Genomic DNA, 27,220 nt, shown 5'->3' on the forward strand with positions numbered 1-27,220 from the left:
TATATTTTTTAAAAACTAAAAATGTGAAATAAGTCACAATTAGTGAAATATTAATTACCAACTAGAAACCCGATGATATAAAATATAGTTTTTAAAAATTATTTAAAGATAAAACATGGACAAGAAGATGACTTTTAACTGTCTTTAGTATATTATTTATTATAACGAAGAACGAGTATTACAAAATATTATGTTACGTCACTATGAACAAGATTATTTAGAAATTGGAACCGGAGGGACAAGATGCGTTTTGGAATTGGACGATACTTTTCAGCCATTATACTGACTGTAAATGATAAATTCTAGAATTTTTTTATTGAAGACATAAACTGCCAAAGTTAGTTCATTTTTTATAAAATCTGGACAGGATGAATTTTGGAAATGGGCGACTCAATTCCATTTACCAAATTAACAATTTGCTTAAATTTTCGCGTAACGAACAAACGCGATTTACTACACATTATATGTATTTGTATATAATTCGATCACTGCACCAATTAATTCAACATTAAATAGCATTGAGACAATATATTCCGATGGTGTGCATAAATTAATTGTATTCATTCGTTAATGTATTTATACTATGTGCCAATATGGCGCTAATTCACCATTCAATCATTATCGCTTTATGCGACACATTGCACAGAACCCACCCCAATCAAATAATTTAAATGTGCTCAAGTAGAAGGGCGGGCCATACAGACGGAAAAAAAAATATTTTTTTAAACGTAAAATGATATATATAAAAAATTATTTAAGCTTTCATATTGATCCAAAAAACGTATTTTTTATAAAGTATTATTGTAGCATTATTTTTCTTTTTCATTATTACCTAGCTCAATACTAGCCACTTTATGTTTGTGTTAAATTATTATCAATTTTACTTTGTTACATTTATATTTAGAGCATAAGATTTTCTTACTTTAATTGTTATCTTTTATTTGTCATCTTGGATATGTTATGTTTCTTTTTTACGTTATTGTAGTGTTTTTTTTTCAAAATATTTTACTTTAACAATTTGTTTAGTTTTAATTATTCAGTTGAATTATTAAGTAGCAACGAGGTACAATATTGACAACCATTTAATTTCGTAAAATAAGGCATTGTTATATTTAAAAAAAACAATGAAGTTGACTTGAGCCCCGCGGGGCCCCGTGCCGAAAAGATTTTGTTGAATTACAAAATAAAAAATAAATCACGTATACCCTTCTACGTAGGCATAATTCAATTATCTATTTATAGTATCATTATCATAATCAACCCATTTCCGCGCCCTGTGGTGCATAGGGCACTGAATTGGTAAAACAAATGCAGCTTAGTTCGATCATCTTTTCCATAAAGGTAAGGTGATCAGTCTTACGCTTCAAAATTGAAATTTTCAATAAAATTATTATGTTTTTTTTAAGTGTATCATTATCATATACGGTTCTTGGTCCGAATATGTATGCAGGATCAGCTTCTAAAATGCTCGAATTTATTTCTAGAGTACACCTATATAATGTATTCTAAGAATTACAGTTATTTTTAATAAAATACTTCTTTAACGTACTTATTTAATAAGTACATTTATTAAATAACCACACAGATAATATTATTTTTATAGAATTAATAATATTTTTTTCTGCTAATAGTATTATTTATTTTACTGCTCATTGCTATAATCAATCAAATACTGCTCATTGCTATACATCGAATCGTTCGAAATTTTTTGTAGAACATTACTTTATATTTTACTCATTTTAAGATTTTATTACGACGAGACGGCAGTATACTTTTACATACACCGACGCTGTATTAATTTATTGACAATAATTAGTAATAGTAATATCTATAATTCCAAATATCGTCGATATATCGTATGAAAACAATTGTTTGTCAGCCTCAGCGCGTTTGCCTACCATGCAAGAGGTCTCGGTTTCGATTCCCGACATGGATGACCTGAAATATTTATTTCAAAAGGTGTTCTTACACTAGATTATTTCATAGTCCCTGGACTGGCACCTGAGGCGTGAGACTGATCTTTTTACTTTCATAAAACTAAAAAAATGCGCTGTGATTTATGCGTGTACCAATGCAGTGCCTTATGCGCCATTAGGTGTTGAGAGAGAATGATGATCATGAAAAATAATACATGACGGATAATATCTGATATCAGAAGTATGGTAGTCAAATATTTGGTCATATTTCTTGCTGTAACAAATTATCTAAAAGCTTCTGTTGTGAATATTTCGCTCATTTACTTTTTGAGTGCAATATGCAACTCATTGTCAATAGTGCACCCCAAAACCTGACTATATATACGTGAGGGAATTTGCTTCAGGCAAATATTCAGCATGCTTTCGAGTTTTGCCTTTGGGTACTATGCCAGTTATCCGACCCCATTCTCTAATTAAAATCCTCCGTTGCTTATGTTCCAGAGTTTAATGAGGGATGATAGAAGACATTGCGGTCAAGCAAAAATCACACACTGACAGGTGTATTTTTGAAGGGCTAATTACATTCAAACCGTCAAGTTAAAATCAAACAAAAAAATGGGTTGCATAAAAAATATCACATCCACTCTACATTTTATTATGAAATCGTAACTATGTATTATTTTATTTCAATTTTCTTTTAACTTGGCTTATTTAGTGCAACTGGAACATTGCTCATAAACAATATAATTTTTTAAAAACCGTTTCAATTAATTTTAAAAAAATAGAATAGAGAATTTGTGTTAAATTGATTTTTTTTAACAACATTACTGAAAACTCTACATAAAGGTATCTCCGCTTATTTTATTATGATGCAAATTATTTTTATAAAAAAAAAAAAACTATCGAGGTAGCTTACATGAATATTCATTAACATTACTATAATATGCAGAATAAATTGTCAATTAACATATTAACCGAAATCAGGCGATAAATTATGTATTACACATTTTTTTATTTAAAAAAAATTATGGCACTCATGATGAAGATAAAGATGAGATGGAAAACAGAACAAATTAGTTCAGTTTTTTTAAAATAAAAAAATAAATATTGTTTAAAGGTTTATTAATAAGTACCTAAACATATATTTCTTTTTTAAATGTGGTTCACTGTAGAAAGTAAATATTTTTGAAAATGTCTCTACAACATTTGGAAAAGAAAACTTGCGAAAAAATAAGTATGATAGGGATAGAAAGAATATCTGTATCATGAGACATAGGAAGTCGCACTTACCTTACGAAGAACCAGCGAAAAGCGGCTCCTAAGGCTGCATTTTCCAACGTCTATTCAGACTTGGAATAAAGACCAAGCTATCTATAACAAATAATGTGTGTAATTGTTTTTAAAATCTAATGTATGTATTTTGTTGTTACAGATCTGGTTCTTTACTGATGCTGATAGTCCTGTGTATCAAGAAAAAACAAGTTAGTCGTATGACTAGAATTAAAATACTTAGTTGCTTTAGTTGGATTAGGTGTAAAAGTTTTAGTATTTTTTATTCAACTATTATTTTTAAAAATTTATTTATTTACATACATAAGTTTATTGTAGTACTGGTTTGACATCTCTAAAGGAGTCAAACAGGGATGTGTAATGTCACCGTGGTTATTCAACATATACATGGATAAATGTATGAAAGAATTGAAAAGTATGGATGTGGGAGCGAAAATGAGTAATCTAATTGTCAGTTGCCTTCTGTACGCCGATGACGCAGTCCTCCTAGCTGACAGCGAAGAGGAACTGCAATCCTTGGTTACAAAGGTTTACGAAGTGTGCAAGGAGAGTGATTTGCTAATGAATGTGCAAAAGTCGAACGTCATAGTCTTTGAAAGAAATGTAACTATGACTGAATGTAAGATTGTAGTAAATGGAGAAAGTTTGAAACAGGTCGAAGAATTTGTATGTCTGGGTAGTATGTTTACTAGAGATGGAAATATGGACAAGGATATTGAAAGGAGGGTTAGTGCCGGTAACAGAGTTAATGGTGCCTTAAAGTCTGTCGTAGCAAATAAGTGTTTATCGCAAGAGGCTAAATTAGCAGTTCATAATGGAGTTCTGGTACCAACCCTAATGTATGGAAGCGAAGCATGGAGTCTGAAAAAAAGGGACGAAAGTAGACTGAATGCTGTTGAAATACGATCCCTCAGGCGAATGTGCGGAAAAACAATGTATGATAGGTGCCCTAATGTCGAAATTAGAGCAGAATGCAAGGCTGAGTTAAGCATTATCGACAAAATTAAGAAAAGTCTTTTGCGATGGTTCGGTCATGTGGAGCGAATGAATGATGAAAGAACGGCTAAAAAGATTTATGATGCGAATGTGTCTGGTTGTAGAAGTCGAGGAAGACCGAGAAAGACATGGCATGATCAAGTACAACAAATTCTTGAAAGTGGTCATGTGAAAAGTCGGAATAATCGACGTGCGTGCATGAGAAGATGTATGAATGTGAAGGAAGCAAAGGAAGTGTGCCAGGACAGAGTGGTGTGGCGTTCTATCCTCTCTGCCTACCCCTCCGGGGAAATGGCGTGATGGTTAGTTAGTTAGTTAGTTAGCCAGGAACTAATTGCCTTTAAACATACGAATCATCGACAGTCCCAGTCAGTTCAGATCCCAACTAAAATCTTACTTCTTTAGTTTATCATACCCTCAATTTAGAATCAGAAAATATAATATGTCACTTAACTTAGTTAGAGTGTAAGTTTAAGTATTCAATTGTAAAGCGCCCTTGAGGTGATTTTTCACAAAAATGGCGCTATATAAATCAGCCAAATATTATTATCATTAGGTGTGGATGAGTGTCATTATATACTATGTTTTAATTCTATACTCTCGACAACTACTCCAGGATTTGGACCACATCAACGAATGGACTAAAAACTGGCTAATCTTGCAGTAAGCTGAATAACGTACTTTTCTTTACATAGGCAAAAACAATCCTATGTATACTTTTATATTGGGTGGTGTCTAACTCAAACCCGTAAAGCATCAAAAGATCTTGTCATAATTATATCAATGGATTTAATATGGGAAGCTCACATCATCATCTATCGCCAAGAAAGCCAAGTCATTTTTTGTTGTTGATAAAAATGAATTCGAAAATGTACATCGAAGATATTTCAAAAAAATATTCAACACCTATGTAGACCTTAACCGAAGAATAGATATCAAGTATGGAGTCCTTACTTCACTAAAGACATCAAGCTACTGGAAATAGTCCGAATATGTGCTACAAAAATCCCCAAATTACTCACTTCTGCTCTTCCACGGTAGCTTTAAAAACATTAGGACTTACGTAATTATAAAAACTACAGAAGATAGAGGGACTTGATAGATACATATTAAATTAATGATTACTATGACTGCCCACTGCACGAGATGCATCAATTAAATCCCAACACAAATGTATGTGGTCAAAACTGGAAGCTCTATCGTCCCTAATGCTACCTCAATGCCAAGAAAGATTTCCTTTCCAGCAGGGTAGTTTCAGACTGGAATAAATTGCAAGGCCTAGTTGTCAATTCAATTTTGGTCAACCAGTTAAAAAGCCGTTAGGATGCTTTTAAGAAGGAAGAACAACGCAGACAAAAAGCAGCACGAAAGTCACGAAATATAGGCGCACCAGCAAAGGATGCCTGCCTATAACGAATTATAATTAATAAATAAATATTTCATATATATTCTAGCGAATCTTACATCATTCTAGACCCGGGTGTAAAGTAAATGTGGCATGTATATTATAATATATACTATACCTATTGCAAAAATGTTTTTTTTTTCAAAGTATTATGATTTTTTTTATTTTATATTTTTTATAATATTCCCCTTTTAAAAATGTTCTCCATCTATGTTGGATACGTACATTAAAAAAAAATCCATATGGAAGTCTAGGTATTAACAGGACTTATGATAAATGTCATTGGCTGACTGAAGTGCCCATTTTACACCCCGTCTAACGTTCACCATTGTGGCTATTTTTAGCATGCTCATTTCTACAATTCTTCCAGCTGTTGATTTTTATGTAGTTCGAGAGCTGAAACTCTTATTGATACGGGTGAGATTCATCAGATTAGATTATTGCATCTACTTAGTATTGCCTGAAAATACTTCTCAATATTCATACTTCTTCTTGGGGCAGTTGGTTAAATCAACAAACTACCAAAGGGTGAATGGCACACAGTGTATAGTGAATAATTAAACCAGACAGTAACTCGATAACTCCCCAGGAAGTGGAATCCAGTCTTATCTACAAACAATTTGACTTACTCAAAATACATTTAAAAAATAACTAAAAATAATATGTTATAACCTTTTCTTCTCTCTTAATATAAAAAAAGGTCATATTATAATGCATTAGTATTGTAGATTTGGTATAAACCATTATTTCTAAATCCGCCTATGAAAAAATATATCAGAACTGGATCATATACGAGTTTATAAATCTTAAATGTAAATCGAATCGTAAATTGTACGTCTATAGTTTTTTTCTGATGAATAATTAATATGATCGTCGAAAACTGAGTGGGCGCGGTCCGCCTCCTTTAACCCTCTATCCCCCAAAACTACTACTTATTCAAAATTAATGAAAAAATAACATGAATTTATAAGTTACAATTGAAAAACGAATAAGCACAGTGAGCATTTTTACCACTAAACGAGCATTTGTTATTGAAAATATATTTACTAAAGTACTTATTACTAAGAATAATTATTGCCAGTAAATTTCATGTTGAGTATAAATCTCACTAAAAATTATCAAGTTTGTTAGTAAACATTCTTGGTAAAAGGTCATTGAAATTTTATAGATACTACTTGAAATTCACCAAACAAATTTGTAACAACAAGTTACCAATTTCATCGCTTTTGCGAAATCTTCGAGACTCGTATCTTTATTATTATACCAGTTTTAAAGAAAGCTATGAAATTTATTCCTAATTTGTAGATTTAAGTATCATTGGTAATTTATTTCTTGAGTGAATCTCAATTGACTATATTTTACGAAAATCATCTAAGATTTAAGTTATGCGTCAGATATTCATGATTAAAATGTTCGTCGCACATAATTTTTATATTGTTAAGACAGTTTAGTTGTCCTGAAGGCAGGTTTCCTCAACTTGAAAAAAAAAAAACAATTCATTGATTTAAACCAATTTTTTTTATTTGCTTAATAACGAATGGTTTAAAGGGTTATTGGTAAACCAGTCTTGAAGTACTAACTGCTGCTCACAGATTCGACTTTCGAACCGATTTTAATACCATTGATCCGAAAGTTATTCTTAATTGGTTATTCGTGAATTAATTAATTTAATTTTAATGGTAGCCGTTCTGAGCGTCAAACAAATATAAATATTCATCCTTTGTTTAACTGGAACCAAAATATCCACCCCGCGATACAAAGGAAACTCATAATATAATATGGCTAATTGTATTCACAGACCAGTTTTTGAAGCTCAAATGTGAGAATTTTAGATGTTTATTTTTCGGAATTATTTCTATCTTGAATACACGATAGTTTAGTTAACGATAAAGTTACGCCGTATTTTCATGGCAGTATCTTGGAATTAAAGGAAGTTATCTCATTTTTGTATGATTGCAATGTTTTAACATTTGATTGAATTTCATTCAAACCATCACGTCACATGACTTTGTCTTAGCATACAGACTTAGCTGCTTCGACATTAATATATTTTCTTATTATTCTGACTTTCGACATGTCCAGATATATGTTTTTTTTCATCAACATTCGTGTCATCAATATTTTTAGTTATTTTTGCTGTATATTTGCTCTCCACGTCCAAATCAACGCCTCACCTCTTGCTTGATGTTGTAAATAATGATCATCTCAGGCTTACATAAAACATATAGTGAACCTACCGTACATAGGTTTACCACACATTCACCCGAGAGATCGCATTTCGACAGCATTCAACCTAGTTTCATCCTCATTTTTACAATTGCATACTTCGTTTCCATTGATAATAATTGGCACCAGGACTTTGAATTTGACTGTGATTAAATTTTTGTGTAATACACAAACTAATAATAATAGAATAATGCTTTTTATTTTTTCAATAATAATAGAATAATGCTTTTAATTTTTTCTATAGATCTTGTGATCTGCTTGATAGGATATTAGTCTCGATTCTGCAGTGCAGACGTCCAACTTTCCCTCCACCTCTTCGGTTGTCGTCCTGGTGGACGGCGTCCTTCTATGATTTCGTGCATAACAATCTTAGGAATCCTCGATGAGTCCACCTGCCTACTCCATCTCACAATGTCCTCTAAGTTGCACGGCGAATCATTTAATTTGGTATCCTATGTCTGAGGGTTGTACCTGCGATAGGTCGCAACGTTTTCATTCTGAAGTTCTAAGGAGATGTTTTGTTCGAGCAGTATCTGCTCTTGCTGATGCATTTTTTAAATATATTCTGACTTTGCTTTCCACCAGCATATGCTCATTGGCCCAAACAGTGTCCTTCAGGTATCCGGAAACAACCTCTTCGGATTAATGCAACATACAAAATTATCACTTTTTCGATCAAAATAAATAGTTTTAACTGTAAAGAAAAAAAGTTAATTTTGTATACTTAAAACTTTAAAACCAGATCTTAACTCAAATATGCGTACATATTTCATAATATTATTATGTATATTAGAAATGTCGAATTATCTAGGTATGTTTTCAATCAAAATTCATTGCGTTAATATAGGTTGATTGAATTTATAATATGATTATTACAGACGTATGTAAGTAGGTAGATATGTAATTATTACTTATCTAAAGCAGGTCATTCAACAATAAATTTTATCATAGTAAATTCCATGGCACAGTGTTATCAAACAAATATTATTATTATGATTACAAAATTATTCTATACTCCAGAAATTAATATGATATTTATGGAAAATACTTTTCTTTGCAAGTGTACTCGCTTGTAAATTTTGTCAAAGGGTTCGGCTTAAGCCTTGTCCCTAAGGGCCAATTGCGAATCAAAAAATTTATGAAAAAAGAAAAATAATTGCGTTTTCGTCGAAATGCTTTATTTTATTCAACCTAGGTATTTTGTCAACTATGACGCAAGAATTTATTTTTAAACATAAAGTTTTCATAAACTTGATTTTTTTTATGCAATTGTAATTAACCAATAAATATTTAAGACTTATTTTAACAATGTTTCAAAATAATCTTAACATTAATAAAATATTCAATCTTATTTTGAATTATCAGCATCATCATTTATCTTTCCACACCCAGTGATGCGTAGGCCACTGCACTGGTAAAGCAAATGCATCGTATTGCGATTTACTGTTACATAAAGGTATGGTGTTTAGTCTTACGCTTTAGTTGTCAGTCCAGAAACGATTAAATATCTTAACCCCTTAAATCAATATTTTCCGTCCACCCTGAGAAGAATCGAAACAAGGACCTCAATAATGGAAGGCGAACGCCCCAACCACTTTACGACTAGTTGGATGTATCTTCACTCGATTTCCTTATTTGATATTTTTACTTGATAGCAGACATCGAGTCGAAAACACTCGTCCAGTTTGGGATCTATTTTACGTAATTGTATTCTTCACCCGCCTGGACACAGACAGTCAATAAACAAGAAGTTTAAACAATTTAAAAAAATGTATTTTGCAATTATAAAATAGCAATGCTAAGTACTCCTAGATCGTATAAGTTACTGTGAACAGCGGTAATTACATTTTAAAGCTAATTCAGTAAATGAAATAACTAAACTTATTGTAAAGATGGATAGAGTAAAAATTCGCTCCCGCTTATAGAGATGCCCTTTCGCTATATTGCATAGAACAAAAGCGTTCCAAATTTTTGTTTTGGTTTTTGGTTTAACAGCACGGTTTGGTTTAGCTAACTTCGTTATTAAACTCACCCTCACACCCAAATACACTCATACACATATTCACATACCTACCAAAACCACTCACTTACCCACGCATCCTCACACACATGCACTTCTGCGTGTATTAATATCTTACTGAACTGGATTTTTATAATTGTGTTACTGTGAAAAACTGATTTGACTTTATTTTATGTTTTTTTTATTTTTTATAATGTTGTGTATATTTTTTTGTACTGTTGTTTTTCTAAATAAACAAAATTAAACATTAAAATTGAATCATATGATGGTTTTTGTCCGTATTGGCGACTCTTTAAGCCTCTGAGGTAGTACCTATACCGAATGCTTATATTTGAAATTGCCATTTCTTCGTAATAAAACTATTACCAAACGCAATAACATCTAACCGTTTAATGTAGAAATTTTTTTTTCTTATTTTTTATATAAACCATGTTAGAAATAAAACACATTTAATTTGTACATCGAGTAAATTAAAACTGGAAGTACAAATTACAATTTTTAGTTGGTTTTTAAAAACAGTTTTTTAAATATTTTTATTTCCTTATAATTTAAAAAAAAACCCTTAAGAGTTATAAAATAAATTATAAGGTCAAGTTACGTTATGTCTCGTCTGGTTAGTGTAGTCATTCCGTGTTTGTCTTCTTTAGTTTGTCTGTAATGTCACTCTAGTCTACGACAGAGACGCTGTTCTGTGACCGGCGTTTGTGTAAAACAGATTCAACCGGTTATTGACAGTGATGAGGGACGCACGCGTGTAAAATGAGCAGCGTATTTATGATTTTAAATTTATTTTGCCATAACAGGGCTAAATTATATGTTTGTTTTTATAAATTATTGAAAAAGAACTGTTAAACAGTATGTCTCCATGTATTTTTTTAAATATCTGAATTAAAAATATTCCGTCTTTTGCTTGTGGTAACACGGCGTTACATCACCGCGCGCAAAGGACTTATTTACCACAGCTTTTAAGAGTTAATCTTGATTTTAAATTTGTATTCAAAGTAATTTTATGTTTTTTTCATTTTTTATTTTCAATACGTGTTTTGGTATTATTTAATTTAGCACTTAGTCTTATTTGGCATATTATTTATTAATCCTATTTCTTACTACGGTGTAAAGTGAGTTTATAGAAACCATATCTCAATTATCATTTCAATTATGTTTTTATATATATATATGTACATATTCTTTTTCTATTGATTTCAATGATACTACGAGTATTATTTTGTTTTTTTTCAATACTAATATATTTTACTTTTATTTTGTTAATTTCAATGATACTTTTATTTTGTATATTTGATTATGTATAAATCTACATTTGTTGTTACATTTGTTTATAAAAAATATTTTTTAATTAACATTTTAATATTTATGTCTGATTATCTTTTTTAAATTGTATTCTTTGAAATTTTGTTATTTATTATTTATAAATATTTTTTCTGGATTTTTATTATATTGCATCACATGTCATTATATTTAAATCTAATTAATTTTGCTTTGTATTTTTTATTGTTATTTATTATGGCTTGACACGGGCATAGCCTAAAAAGTCTTAATAAGTTCACTTATATTTAAATGAGTGTAATTTTGAATGAATAAATAAATAAAAAAATCAAGTAGTAAGGCATGTCACTATAGTTAGCACATTTAAGTTCATTGTGTAGTATTTTTGCCTGTTCTTCGAAATCGTACATAAATAAATATATCTACTATGTTACCTGAGGCATATTTTGAGAAATAAAACCATATTTTACAAAAGGGTTATCGTTGCAAAGGAATAATGTTTAATTTATTGCTGTTAAACTAGGTGTATCACCGAACAGGTGTTAAAGAATTTCAGGGAATCCTCGGCGACACCTACTCGGAATTTATTATTTAACCCCTTTGTCCTTAGTTCTGGAGAATTTAGTTATTTTTCATTATACAAGTGTGATACAATTTATTCACATTATTGTGGTGTTAGAAAAGGTATCCAAATTCTAAGTATATTAACATATTACAACAGAGATGAAGAACATTTAAGAGAAAATAATACAGAAGTCTAGGCATCTACAAGGCTTATGACCTGTCAATGGCTGGTTTAAGTGGCCACTTTACACACTGAGTAACATTCACCATTCTGACCATATTCGAACATCTTTATTCCTTCAATTCTTTTATATGTTGATGTTTGTGAAGTTAAAGAGCTGAAACCTTTATTTATGCGGGTGACCTAGTATGTAGGTGAAATAATTAAACAAGATGAATCTCACCCGCTTAAAGAAAGGTTTCAGCTCTAACTTCACAAACATGAAAAGATGAAAGAATTGAAGGAATATAGATGTTCAAATATGGGCAGAATGGTGAATGTTACACAGTGTGTAAAGTGGCCACTTAAACCAGCCATTGACAGGTCATAAGCCCTGTAGATGCCTAGACATCTATATTACCTTCTCTTAAATGTTCTTCATCTATGTTGTAATATGTTAATATAAACAGCTTTCCAGGGAGTTGAATCCAATCCTTGTCTACAAAAATTTGGACAAACTCAAAATATTGTACTAATGTTTTTTTGTAATTTTCTTTAAATTTTAATTCGTCGTATGTAAATTTTATCATCAACAGCAGGAATCTGCATTTTTCTGTAATTTTTGATAAATCAAAACAATTTCTATCCACCGGAAATTCAGAAAATTTTACTTAAACTTTTAAGGCAGCATTTATTTTATTTATATGAGCGGCTTCCCCGGTGCAAAAGTTAAGAGTTTTAATTTATACGCACGGTGGTTCCAAGATCGATTATTGGTAAGATCACAGTAATCAAGTGTGTTTTTCTCCAGCCTGTATGTTATATATGCTGTATGGTTGTGGTTCCGTGTTAGTGTGTTCCAAAACTTCTAGATGTAGGTTCTGCAGTGCAGATGAGGAAACACCTATACACATTATATGTGAATGTGATGCTTTACATCATAAAAGGAGCCTAGTCCTCGGAGGACCACTGGTTAAACCTGGCGATGTTAAAGAGCTCGCCCCCTACCCAATAGCCCGATACTTTACGTATCTGGGCTTGGAGGGGGAGATTTAGCAAAATGTAAATCTTTATAGACATGGGCTTGGAGGGAGAGAACTATTCACGAGGGACCCGTCAAGAATAATAATAGCGTAATGGAATCTCGCATCAACGTTCCGAAGTTCAAATCCGACTCGATTATTTTTTTTTTAGCATAACTCATTTACGACTTTTAGGAAATGATCTAAAAAGGCAAGTGTTGGGGTAAATAAAAAGAATCCAAATATTAGGCGTAATATGTGAAATGGTTTAGCCGGATGAGTCACACCCACATGATAAAGGTTTCAGCTCTTTTACTTCACAAAAGTCAACAGATGGAAGGGTTCGGAAAATGTGGATGTTTCAACAAAGGCAGAATGGAGAATGATACATAGTGTGTAAAGTGGTCACTTAAACAAGTCATTGATATATCAGAAGCTATGTAAATCCCTAGACTTCCATATTTCCTTTTTAAAAATGTTATCTCTCTCTGTTTCTACAAGTTATGACTCAATTTTTTTTTTTTTTTTAATGATGTATGTATGTATACCAATGTGATTAGGATTTTTGGTTAGTTGTGTTTTAAATACATAAACGAACAGTAGCCATATTTAAAATTTCAGGTTACTTTAGAATACAAATCCATTTTCATTATTTATTTCTGATTCTGAATGACTTGAATTGATTTAGGAATTTGATTCCAACTGGACTGTTTTGAAAAATTATTAACATCGCAGTGGCGGTTAATGATCAAACTTTTAAAATTCCTCGATGGCAATTAGATTAATTTTTCCTTACTCCAACGCGAAGAATTCGGAGGCTGTTATTAGGGTACTCGGAGATGCGCGGGTTGGGCCCGCTACTGTGAACAAACCTGTGAATAAATTAAATTATTCCGCCCCTGGCGATTGGGTAATGGCCCGCCCTTGGGGCGTGCGGCCGGCTCACATACCGCGTACACAAGACCGCGACCGGCTCGTGGAGAAATAATTACCCACGAAATTACACAAATTATTCAATTTTTTAATGCATTGAAACAATCTCTGAATAATGCTTGTATGATTACACAAACATTTTACATTGTATGGCCCTAAAAGGCTGGCGTTTCTCTCCAGGAAGCTTCCTGAAGTACTGGAGACAGAGGCAAATAAAGGCGAATCCTGGCGACGCGCTCCCCTTGACTACTGTCCCAAATAATATTTAGACGTATTGTTACGTTATTTTCACTCTTATTCTTAAATAAAGTTGTTGTTGTTGTTTTTCTTAAATATGAAGGTTAGTGCTAAATGAGCTCGTTGCTGCAACCTCTGTACACCTATTGTGACAAATGACCGTAAGTTTTTTTTTTTTGCGGCTTCTTTTGCTAAAAGCATCATATTCACATGCATAGGAGTCTTATCATTTACACTGCAGAACCTAGATCTAGAAATTTAAAAAAAAATCAAGGATTGGTACAATTTTTATCTCAGGAGGAGAAATTAGCAGTTCATAATGGAGTATGGAATTGATAAATAGAACTAAAGTATACTGAATGTAGAAACATAATTCACAGACAAATATGTGAAAATATGTCCTATGTAGCTTCACTTTCCAATACTCTTATTTATTTAACTTTTTATACATAATGTAATTTGTACATTGGCGGGCTTATTGCCAAATGGCAATTTCTTTCAACCAACCAATAAAATAAAAGTTTTATTTTTATAATTCAAGTTACAGAACATATTCAATCGGAAATAAAGATTAAAAAGCTAAAGATGTATAAAAATAGAAATAAATGTATTTGTTTATAAATTACCTTAAATCAAAACTATTACTCAATGAGAAAAAGGAAAAAAGAGGAAAGAGGGAAAAGGAAAGGAGGAGAGATTAAGGAAGAGAAAGGAGATGTTTCTTCAGACGTGATTTAAACAAAGATAATGTAGTAACATCTTTGATGGTGGATGGGAGATGATTCCTCAGTCGAGCCGCATGGACACTATATGAGTTAGAGAAGAAAGAGGAATTGTGGATGGGTATTAAGAGAGTGCCTTGAGAATTAGAACGAAGAGGTAAACCATGAACTGATAAGCGTTGAAATTTTTCACGCAGGTATATAGGAGCGTTAGGACTATGAAGTACATTGAACAGAAGTGAGAGGGAGTGAAAGTCTCTCCGCTGTCTAATTTTGAGCCATTTCAGTTGCCTACGATAATCCGAAATGTGGTTATATTTCCTAAAACCAAAAATGTACCTTGAAAAAACCCAAAAATATGGCATGATTGAATTAATCAATACTCTAAAATAGGCAAGTCAATATTGACAATAATCATTGCACGTGTATGAACACGCATGAATGTAGAAAATGTGGGAAACATGTTTGTAAATTTATGGTGGTGTGGCGTTTCTCTCTGCCTACAATACCTACCCCCACCGGAAAATGGCGTGATGGTCTGTTGTGGGCGTTGTTGCTGTATAAAAAAGCACTGATAACTAGGTTTTTTTATTTCATAAAAATGTATTTTCCGATACATTTAGTCAACAAAAATAACACAAAATATGCGTTTTTTTTAGCAATTATTATAACATACGAGAAATTGGATTTTAAAAACTGTATTCTTTCAATTGCTAAAACTAAAAATTAAATGGTTTAATTGTGCGGCGAAGTTTCTTGAAAATGCATGAAAAAAATGATTTTAATAAAAACAAACTACTTTGCATGACGTCACTAGTTTTTCCGAATCAGCCAATGAAAGACAGTCGTGACAGGTTTACGGTAAGTCAACTGACGAATCAGCAGAACTCATCGAGAAGAAGGGGAAGATAACTTGAGACGTCACACGCACAGTAACTTCAAAAATAGTATTTAGTGACCAGTACGGCATTTTCGTTTTCTAATTAAATACTTAAACTGAATATTTCAATTTCACGATTAAATAACACGGAATCCAATTGATTCTCCATTTTCTTAACAAGTACATTCCGATAGAAAATTTTATATTTTTATTAACGCTAGAATTAATTATAAAAATGGTGAAAGGCTCTTCAAATCGACATCTGAAAGTCACTTTTCCTTCGGAACGGATTTGGCCGAGTTTAATTTCCGGCAGCTTACATTCACAGTACCCGGTCTATTGACATTCGGAAACGTAAAAGGAAGTGATTGGCAATATGAAGCTTTCAATTATACCCCACCAAATCCGTATTTCGTATTAAAGTAACTGTCATATTTTCGTTACTTTTATTACAAAACTATTAAGGTAGTTATACTTTTCTACCGAAAATTAATACTGAGGAAAAACAGAAATGTGTGATGGTCCCCATGGCTGTTCAACTTATTTCTAGAAAGCTATATAAAAGAACTGAACGGTTTAAGAATAGTGATTTAACCTTAGAGTAATAACCCATATGAAGATAAACTATTGTATAATTATTGGCCATGAACTTAGCTACATATTGCTGCAATACAACGGGCCGTAGGCACTTGGGTTGAGAATAGCGAGCGTAAACCAAAACCGTCTTCTACATGTTTGTTGTTTAAATTTGGAACGCGTTGGTTCTATGCAATAGAGCTTAAGGGCTTCTCTAGATAATTTTTACTCTGAGGATTTAATTATCAATTGTCGTTTGTTTGCTGATAATGCCGTGCTTCTTGCTAGCAACAAAGAGGACCTGCAATTTTTGGTAACAAAAGTCTACGATCTATTCGAGGAAAGCGGTCTGCTGAAGAATATTGATGAATAGAATGTTATGGTTTTTTAAAGAATGAGGAATAATTTGAAGAATCAGACCTACGGGAAATTTGGTTTAAAAAATGTATTTTTACGCGCGGTAAAAATAAGAGCATTAAATTGTACGGCGAAGTTTCTTGAAAATGTGTAAAAAAAATATTTTAATAAAAACTGTTTTGAACGGCGTCAATTTCGGCTACAAAGATTTGCGATGCGAATGTTGATGGGCGCAGAAATCGAGGAGGACCGAGAAAGACATGGTTTGACCAAATCGTATTTTATTTTTTGTGATCTCACCGGGAATCGAAACCGGAACCCTTAGTTATTAAATCAAGCGTCTTACACCACGGATGCCGTATGCTTGCTGCTTACGTATATTTTTTGATTTGTCTGCCTCGTGGTCCAATAGTCAGCGCGTTTGCCTACCATGTAAGAGGTCTCGGGTTTAATTCCCAACACGGTTCACATGAAATACTTAGGTACCTCATTACTTAAATGCCACAGAATTTATACATTTTTTAAACATCTTTATATTCTATCATTTTTCATTCCCTAAAAATGTTTTTTACACTCGAATAAATTTTGAGATCCCTAGACTGGCACCTGAAGCGTAAGGCTGGTTGTTTTACCATCATGTAACAAAAATAATCGAGATCAAATGCATTTGATTACTTAAATGCAGTGCCCTATGCACCATGCACCATCAGGCACGGGTATGGAAATTATGATTTTTTAATTTCAGATTTAAAAAAGTACTTGGGGAGGGTTGATAACGTTTTCCATAACGATGCGTCGATATATAAAACATTGGTATGTCGTCACGAAGATACTTCGGTACCTAAATCTGTTAACGTCCCTCTATAAGTGCCTGTTGTTTCTGATAAATTGATACTCAGTTTCTTATCACGTTGCATTCTTCTTCCACTTTATCGTCGCAATGTTTTATCGTTGCTCCTCGTATCAAAGTTATTGTACCGAGGGATTGTTATTCTTAGTAATTCTTATCTTAGAATATTGTTTGGAAGATGCAGAGATTACCACCCACGTTTCAATTCACGAATACAAAGGAACATTCGATAACGTCGATAAATTTAAAACACCTGTTGAAAGATGTTTATTTTTAAGAGTACAAATACAGCCCTTGCTTATCTAAGCTTTGGGTAAATAATAAAATACCTACAATATTACATGTAATATGCACTGATGAGATTCTAGTGTTATTTTGAAAATTCATGCGTATTAGCTAGTAAATTCATTCGTTTTCGTTCATTAAAAAAAAAATATTTTTGCTGTAATTCGAAATATTTTTAATACAAAATTAATTTAAGACTCCTCCTCAACAGGAAAACCTGTTATAAGGATAACTGTGCTTTTAATTTTTCTTTACGTATTTCACATTACAATACAAAATTTTTATTATATTTACCGACTCACCACACAAATGAAAAAATATCGTTTCCACATTTAAATACAAGATTTTAAAATATGTTTTATATTAAATGAGAAAGATCCTAAAAAAACATAAATATTTTCATTTCTCTATCCGTACCCATTGGAATGGGGCATAGGGCACTCCATTGGTACTCCAATTTTGGCGTATCTCGTTAATTTTTAGAGAGGTGATTAGTGGTAGTACTCTTCAGGTGTCAGTCCAGGAACAGTGTAATATTGCAGTGAAATCGCTTCTTCCACATGTCCAAAAACCGGTTAAAGGACCTTCTTTTTATTGGTTTCAGTTTATACTAAAAAACATTTTTTTGTCAATAAACGAGTTGCTTTTTAAAATTTCAATTTAAAACATGGCTATTTTAATGTAATTTTACTCCACTGTTTAAATTTCCCCTATCACTGTGAGTGCAAATTGAATGAAAGGTTTTTATTATAGTGGATATTACAACTACGCGAATCGTAACAAAAGTAATATTGCAATATAAAACCACATTTAAAACAAATATTCTCTACTCACGTCCACCGTGCCAGGAATCGAACCGAGGACCTCAAGCAAGATGGGTGATCGCTCCAACCATTATCTCCCACTGATTTTGCATTTTAGGATTTTTACCTGTGATAAGCTATCGAGGCGAAAACTTTAGCATTCTGGTGTTATTTCACACATAACTGTATGATTCCTCATCCGCCAGGACACGAAAAGATTCAACAAAGCTATAAAAGACTACTGCATTAATTTTATTCTCTATTAGATGTAATAATGTTTAATGCTAATACGAAAAAGTAGTAATTAAAAAGATAAATTTTTTTCTTCACCTAATTTCAATTCATTCGAAATATCTGTAAAGTTTAGTCAAATCACAGAAAAATATCAACCTGTTTGTTGGGAAAAAAACCTTTAAAATAGTCCAGTGACGACACAATTGAAAACTACACTACCTTCCCGTTTCTCACATTTACTAGCATATTTCATTTTAATTATTGCTTAGCTTATGTATTATGTTAATTAACCACTCACGTACGCCTTACTTAAGGGCTTCACTTAATTACCTGTGAAATAGGATATGGATTAAAAATATAAAGATTAAATTTTATCTCAATGCTGTTAACGTCGGAGAGATTAAGCTGTTAAATATTTTATAGAGTCGGGTATTTAACCCGAGACATTAAGATTAACAAGTTAGTACTAACACTTCAAAAAGTTCAAAGTTATATAGATTAAAACTCGCTGTAGGGTTTTTAAATCTAAGGATGCCATTTACAACTAATTGACAGAAAATTATGACACATGAGATTGAATTATGAAATATTTCGAAAAGTAAAATTAGAAGACTGTTTTCTAGCACCAAATGATTTTAATACGATATACATTTTATTTATTTATTTTATAAGGTAATTCGACAAAGATACATACTAGAAAACATACAGTTTGTAGGTATTCGACGATAGAATTTCACACGCATATACATATATGTATCTTCAATTACAGAATTACACAAAATAAATTGATTTACATTTGTCGTTTTTTTAAATACATTTTTTTATTTCTTTTACAATATACAATACAATAAAAAATAAGTTGCTCGTGTGAGCTTTATAATTAAGAGATAATTAGCAAAAATTGGAAGAGTATAGGTGTGTGGTATGTTGCAATACTTGAAAACAAAGGCAGTTTAAATATGTCCCGATGACTGAGTTCTCCATCCCGCGTTTGTTTGTATTTTATTGAGAAGGTTAGTATCTATTTAATAGTTTAATATTTTACAGGAAAAAAAAGATAAAATGATTAGTGTGATGCACTTTTTATATGATACAAAATGCCAATTATTATCGATCCTATTAAATTTGTGGAGGTTTTTGCTTTTTTAAAGGAATAATTCGCTAATGTTTGATTATGTCCAAATGCTTGCAGACTGGCTGGATTTCCTCCCTAGGGAGTTGTTCATATTTAGATTTATTTCAACAGAGAGGGAAAAAGTTTTCGAGAAGAAATTTGGAACACAGTGTGTAAAGTGGCCACTTAAACCAGCCAATGACAGGTCATAAGCCCTGTAAATGCCTAGACTTCCAAATTTCTTCTCGAAAACTTTTTCCCTCTCTGTTGAAATAAATCTGAATAATTCGCTAATTAATACATTAATTCAATACTTGAAATAGGAAATATTACAGATTCAACATAGTTCATGACACTTCATTGGCTAGTTTGACTGAAGAGAAGTCTTACGTATGCAAAATTATTATTGCTTAGTTGTGCATACGGCACTTAATTGCAATAACAAATGAAGACAATATAAAAAAATTGTTTCATGAAGTTAAAATGACATATTTTACGCTTCTATGTCGACATTGCCAAATTTGGAATTGAATCTGGAACCTCACGCATGTAAGTCCGACGACTAGCATGTGTGAGGTTAGAAATTGCAAAATATTTGTATGTTTTGAATTAAAAAAGGAAGTATTTTTGTAAGCTCGGCCCTAATCTTAAAAATTACATACGTAACATGCTGTTTTAATTTGTAATGTTATTTTTTTTACTGAATCTTTTAGTAAAATTTTCCGTTAAGTACTTAAAAATCGTTTCTCCACTCCGATTTCTGGGCAGTTTTTTTTTAAAAAGAGTAATTACTTTAGCTCTTATTTTTTACTCAAATATCAAAATTTTCAGACCATTTCCTTAATAACTTGTGCTGGAAAAATGGAAATCGATTTGTGGTAGAGTGGGAATTAAACCTCGGACCTTTAGCCCGTGAGTCCACAATATTACCACGCGACCACAACCCGGTTATAAAGTCAATTACATAATGAATGTTGGTCACCATTAAATTGATTTCGTTTTTTTTCTTTTCTTCACACCCAATCAGCAAAACAGTGCGTGCATCCATGTTGTTTTAGTAGGTAAGACATTACGTATTTTAGTTACGAGTGTTACAAAATGTATTATCTGACCTTGAAATTATTGAAAACATTGATTATTTTAGAATGTAAGAGAGATTCCGCATAAATTAATGTCTTTCAATATTATTTGCATAAAATCCTACATCTGGTCGGACTAATGGCTCAGTCTCATTTTCAACTAAACATCTCGTTAGTACGATGACGTTCACACCGATGTCAATGCCCTTCACTTAGTGAAGTGAAAAGCATGTGTAAAATATTAAAAAAAAAACTTTTTTTTTTGCAGATGGCCATATGATCAACACCAACTGCTCCTCGTCACACAATCGCAAAGCTCTCTGCTGCAAAATGGCTGTGGAATTTGATGTTTTCCTAGAAAGTGATAAGAAGTAAGTTTTTGTTTATGTTTTTTGTTACCAATTTTATAACATTGAATGGCGTTGTTTCCTTCACCAAATTGTTGTTTTATCTGTAAAAAGTTGTGAAATAGTATTGACTTTTTATCGAGTTTCATAACATATTTAGAAACAATATTTAATAACATTACGTTCAGTAGCAAATGTTATCAACAATGTATTTTTTAAAATTAATTTGAAATATTTTAAGCCTTTTCCTTTTTTTAAATTTATTTCTTTAAGTCACTCATTGTTCAATTTAAAACTCTTATTGAATGAGTTTTGAGACTCTTCTTTTCTCTTCATAGGTAATCTTTTATTATTTATCTCTAGTTTCGCATTTAATTTTACTAGTGACATTCAAACAATATCATTACAAAAAGTATACAAAATAGCACAAAATTAAATAAAATATTCAAAATACATTTCCAAATAAGATTTTTTACAAATTATCCAAAGGTATGAAGAATTTTTATACAAAATGTAAAAAAAAACTGAGTAGATATAATAATTAAAAAAAAAAAATATAAACATTAACTTATTAATAAATAAAAAAATCGATTTGTCATTACTTCAATACATATAAAATGTTATAAATAATAACCTAATGGTGCATAGAGAGATTGCATTGACACATAAAACGAAGCGTATCTTGATATTTTTTGTTACATGCAGGTACCATGATTAGTCATACGTTTGCCAGTCCAGGGACTGTGAATCATTAAAGTGTAAAAGCATCTGATTGAATAAATAATATTTCGTGTCAACCATTTCGGGAATTGAACTAGAGACATCTTGCATGGTAGGCGAATCACGCGCTAACCATTTGCTCGCGAGACGGACAATCTTATCTTAAAATGAGTTTTTATAAATATGCGGTGTGTGTTGGACAGGCTGTTTATTATAGTTACAATCATTACGTTTTTACAAAAAAATATCACGTAAAATAAAGATAAATATATATTTATTTAAGTCAATTCTTTAAAGCGTCTTTTATTTAAAGTCCTTTAAAGGACCAATATTTATTTTTAATTTAACCATGCGGTATGTGGCTGGTTCTGATTTAGGTTGTTTCACTATAAATTTATAATAATGAAGTACTGACACAATAATCACTTGAAATGTAAATAAATTATATAAATAATTATCTCATAAGCCATAAGTCCTGTAGATGCCTAGACTTCTATATTACCTTCTCTTAAATGTTCTTCGTCTCTGTTGTAATATGTTAATATAAACAGCTCTCCAGGGAGTTGAATCCAGTCCTTGTCTACAAAAATTTGGACAAACTCAAAATATTGTTGGTAAATTACCTGGTCCATGAAAAAGTATAGAAATTGAAAAAATAATATTTTCAGGCGTTGCCAAGTATGTAGGTGAAATAATTCAATTAGATGAATCTTACCCGCATAAATAAAGGTTTCTTAAATAAAAGCTCTTTAACTTCACAAACATCAACAGATGAAAGAATTGAAGGAATATAGATGTTTAAATATAGGCAGAATGGTAAATGTTAAACAGTGTGTAAAGTGGCCACTTAAACCAGCCATTGACAGGTCATAAGCCCTGTCGATGCCTAGACTTCTATATTACCTTCTCTTAAATGTTTTTCGTCTCTGTTGTAATATGTTAAAATAATTATCTATAATATTTTGAGTTTGTCCAAATTTTTGTAGACAAGGACTGGATTCAACTTCCTGGGAAGCTGTTAATATTAACATATTACAACAGAGATGATGAACTTCACAAACATCAACAGATGAAAGAATTGAAGGAATATAGATGTTCAAATATGGGCGGAATGGTGAATGTTACACAGTGTGCAATGTGGCCACCTTAACCAGCCAGTGACAGGTCATAAGCCCTGTAGATGCCTAGACATTTATATTACCGTCTCTAAAATGTTCTTCATCTGTGTTGTAATATGTTAATATGCATATTTATTTTATTATCGCTTTTAAGGACCCATTTTTTTTTGAATGAAACCATTCTAACACCTTAATCCCCCGAGATAAAATTCTGGTCACCTTTTTGTGGTGCGCTTATATTTATATGACGTTTATCTCTTGATAAAACCTGAATTGGACGTGTTAAGTGTCCGCTTTACTCGGTCGGTAAAACGGTTTTTTGTGTTCCAAAAATTATTTCTTTAAACCTACCGAGACTTACTTTGATCGGCGTTCAGAAAGGATTATGACATTAGTAACTGACAGACATAATATTCTATTTCAGAGTTGGTATGTTTAATCGTTCGTGAGATAAATAACAACGAAGAAAAGCATGCGGATTATAGATTATAGATCATAATAGGCTCTCTAAAACAGGTTCTATAAAAAATAAACTAAAAAATCTGATGTATATTAATTTATTGATTGTAAGTTAGGTAAGGTAATTTGAATAAATCCGTAGCATGTGATAACAATGTTAATTGTTTTGCTTAAATTACAAAATAAAAAAGTTAATATTAAATATATTTATTATTAATATTCAAAGCATTAACTTTGTGGTCCAACATTTTAATATTATGTTAATAAAACTTGTATAAAACCACTCACCGACTTATCTGTCTCCCGGTTTCGAGACGTAACCCGTCTCTTCGTCAGGACATCAACACTACACCAACATATTTATATAACTTTTTGTACATAATGATATTTGTACGTTGGCGGGCTTATTGCCAAATGGTAATTTCTTACAACCAACCAATAAAATAATAGTTTAATTTTTATAATTCAAGTTACAGAACATATTCACTAAAAAATAAAGTTTTTTTTTTCAAGCTAAAAATATTTTAAAATTGAAATAAACGTATATATTTTTAAATTACCTTAAATCAAAACTATTCCTCAATGGAAAAAAGGAAAAAACAGGACAGAGGAAAGGAGGAGAGATTAAGGAAGAGAAAGAGGATTATAATTTTAGAATCATAATGTAAACACAATAATATATATTTTTAATTAATCTTGTAGATAGGAAAGTATCCCGTAGCGGAAATAATGTGTTGAAATAATAAAAAAGCTGCAAAAAATATTATGCTTGCAACAAAAGGCTAAGCTTACTGTCGAAACGTGTTAGGGTGGCTCTGCACGTTGGCCAGTATGCTTACGCGCGTATTGGTAACGAAATCGCTAAACTGCCCGCATGCTGGTGAGTCGTTTAGTACATGTCCATGCGAGCCGATGTGCTGAAGTCAAAAACGCACTAAGAATCACATGCGCCCTCTCCGGTAGAACTTTTTTTTGACCGGTCCAACGCGTGGACAAGTGTTTAGCCAGCGCCCTTTCATCGGTGGTGAAAACATGTGCCAGCTCTGCCGCCCACAAATACTCAATCTACACGTTTGGCAATACGTATTTGCCAGCGTGTAGGGCCGCCTTAAGCAGTTGAAATAGACTATAAAATGGCGTTATAAACATTATAACCGTAGAGTTAAGGCCCCTTTAACTTCTGATGTATAATATACGAGTATAAGACTCAATTCATCGATTTATGTGTTATATACCTACGCGTTTCGTAATAATATATAGAAGCTGTCAATACACCTTTATGGAGCGTTTAAAATTCGTTGTAAAACAATAAAACAGCTCTGCCACCTGGTTATTTTAATTGACACGAAACAACTCTATTAATTATGCCACCAAGTAAAAGTTTTTTTAATATGACTATTACTTATCTTTATGTCTGTGGAGAACGTTCGTAACACTTTTTAATACATCTGGGAAAATTCAATTATTTGGTGATTCGGACGAGTTATTCTCAGTAAAAAATATCCTTTATTGAGATTGTCGAGAAACTAATTCCGTATGACCATCGGAACTTGTTTATCAAAAAAAAAAAAAGTGTTTTATAAACGTACAAAATACACATTAAGGCAAAAAGTAAAAAAAAGAAAAAACGATACGAAATATTACACAAGAAAGAGACAACCTCTTGTGCTTGGTGTGGGATTTTATAATGTTAATTAAACTAAATTTAGAAGGTTATAATATTTTACTGTTTTTTTAATAATAAGGAATATTTTTGTGCTTTTTAAAAATATTTTTTATATCCTTTTTTAATTACTATAAAAAGAATACCATATAATCTTTTACAGAATATTTTATTTTTTCTTTCTTATGTTACACAAAAATATTATAACGGTCCATTATTTATTATAGGAGCAAAAATTCATTAATGCCTTTGTGGGATTTTTTGTTTACTATTTTCACTATTAATTTGTATTTCATTGCTATGTAATTATGCTTTATTTTTTGAATACTCTGTTTTATCACTTATGTTTATTGTAAAAAACATAAACAAACAAAAAAAAAACTCTTTTATACTGATTTTATGCATCTCACATGATATATATTTTTTTAAAAACGCAATCTAAAGTTATTAAATAAATAAAGTTATAATATATAATACAAAATTAACATACCTATCATGGTGATTGCCTGATAAATACAATAATGTTTTTCTTCTTCTTCTCCACGTGTCATGTCGGCCCCCCGACGTTGACGATCACTCGGGAGAAAGTTTCCCTATCCTGAGCAGTGCGAAACAGCTCCTCCACAGTTCTAATCCTGGTCCATGCTCGGATGTTTCGAAGACAGAAAGCTATTTTCTTCAGACACCTCTACGTCCTTCGATCTTTCCTTCATGACAAGCTGAAGTATGGCATATTTATCACCTCTCAACACATGGCCAAAATAAGAAATCTCACGCAGCTTATCAGTGGTGAATAGTTCTCTATTAGTATTGGCTCTGCGTAATACTTCATTGTTGGTTATAATATCAGTACAAGATATTCTTAACATTTTACGGTGGATCCACATTTCAAATGCGGTTTATAATATTAACTTTGTTTTTAGTTATTAGATTACTATTCTATATTATATGCTTTAAAACACATAAAATCTCTTATTAATATTTAGAAGTTAAAATTCATCCTCAAATGGAGAAAGGCAAAGGCACATTCATTTAAATAAAACTTACACAGAACATATTGATTATTTGGCTGTGCCTTTACCAACGCCTGAAAATACTATTCAGTGTAAAAAACAACATTTTGTAGTTTATACTAAGTGATTCGTTATGGAGTTCATTTTATCTCGTTGTCTTTGTCGCTCAATAGCTTTTTCTGCGCGCGGGAAAACCATCACAAAGCGATGAAGATGTATCTCGATTACTCTTTTCCTTGGCCGCACTTTCATTTCTTGGCACAAGTTATGTGTTCCTGGTTGCCGGTTCCTGGGTCCCAGTCAGCCGCACGGGGGCATTCGATATATATTATATTTCATACAAAGCAATATTGGAATATCTCTCATTTTATTCTCATATTTCTCGTTCAGCTCTTGTTTGGAATCCATTTGAATAATTCCTGCAGTCTCGCGCCATATCATAGTTTTAGGAAAAAAGTTTTCCAATATCCATTACTTTCAATTTAACACTAGATACTTCTGGAAACTCATTGCATAAAACGAAAAACAAAATAAGATATGAAAATAAAGAATAATTAAAAAAAATACATCTACTAATGGCAATCATGAAGTTTCGCATTATAAATAAATTGTCGATGTTTTATGAATGCATGTATGTGTATGCGCATGGGTGTATGTACATGGGTGTGTATGTATATGTGTATATATGTGTATGGGTGTATGTTTATGTGTGTATGTGTGTATGTATATGTATCAAAATGTATATTCGAGTAGGTTTATATTTTATTAGTCTGTGCTTTATATTAACTTATTTCACAAAGTTAACATAATAATAACAATAAAAAATCGTAATAAATCCAATTAACCTAATTATAATTAACATAATAAACAATAAAAAACTAAAATATTCATAAAAAACATAACCAATTTACATAGACCAATAGAAAACATTTCTTAAACAGTTCACA

The 27,220-nt window shown here is 31.7% G+C and overlaps 1 protein-coding gene across 1 annotated transcript in view; it reads left to right on the top strand.

Moving 5' to 3' along the window:
- The first annotated feature begins 3,351 nt into the window (after positions 1-3,351).
- fng (Fringe glycosyltransferase) overlaps positions 3,352-27,220 on the top strand; it is a 172,597-nt gene continuing 148,728 nt past the window's right edge. The window contains exons 1-2 of the mRNA XM_088241899.1: positions 3,352-3,397; positions 21,222-21,324. Coding sequence (XP_088098025.1) covers positions 21,230-21,324 — 95 coding nt within the window. The 5' untranslated portion in view covers positions 3,352-3,397; positions 21,222-21,229. The remainder of the gene's footprint in view (positions 3,398-21,221; positions 21,325-27,220) is intronic.

The sequence above is a fragment of the Micrasema longulum genome, unplaced genomic scaffold (genome assembly GCF_059751315.1).
Source record: "Micrasema longulum isolate JH-2025_06_02 unplaced genomic scaffold, ASM5975131v1 h1tg000133l, whole genome shotgun sequence".
In the NCBI taxonomy this organism is placed as follows: domain Eukaryota; kingdom Metazoa; phylum Arthropoda; class Insecta; order Trichoptera; family Brachycentridae; genus Micrasema; species Micrasema longulum.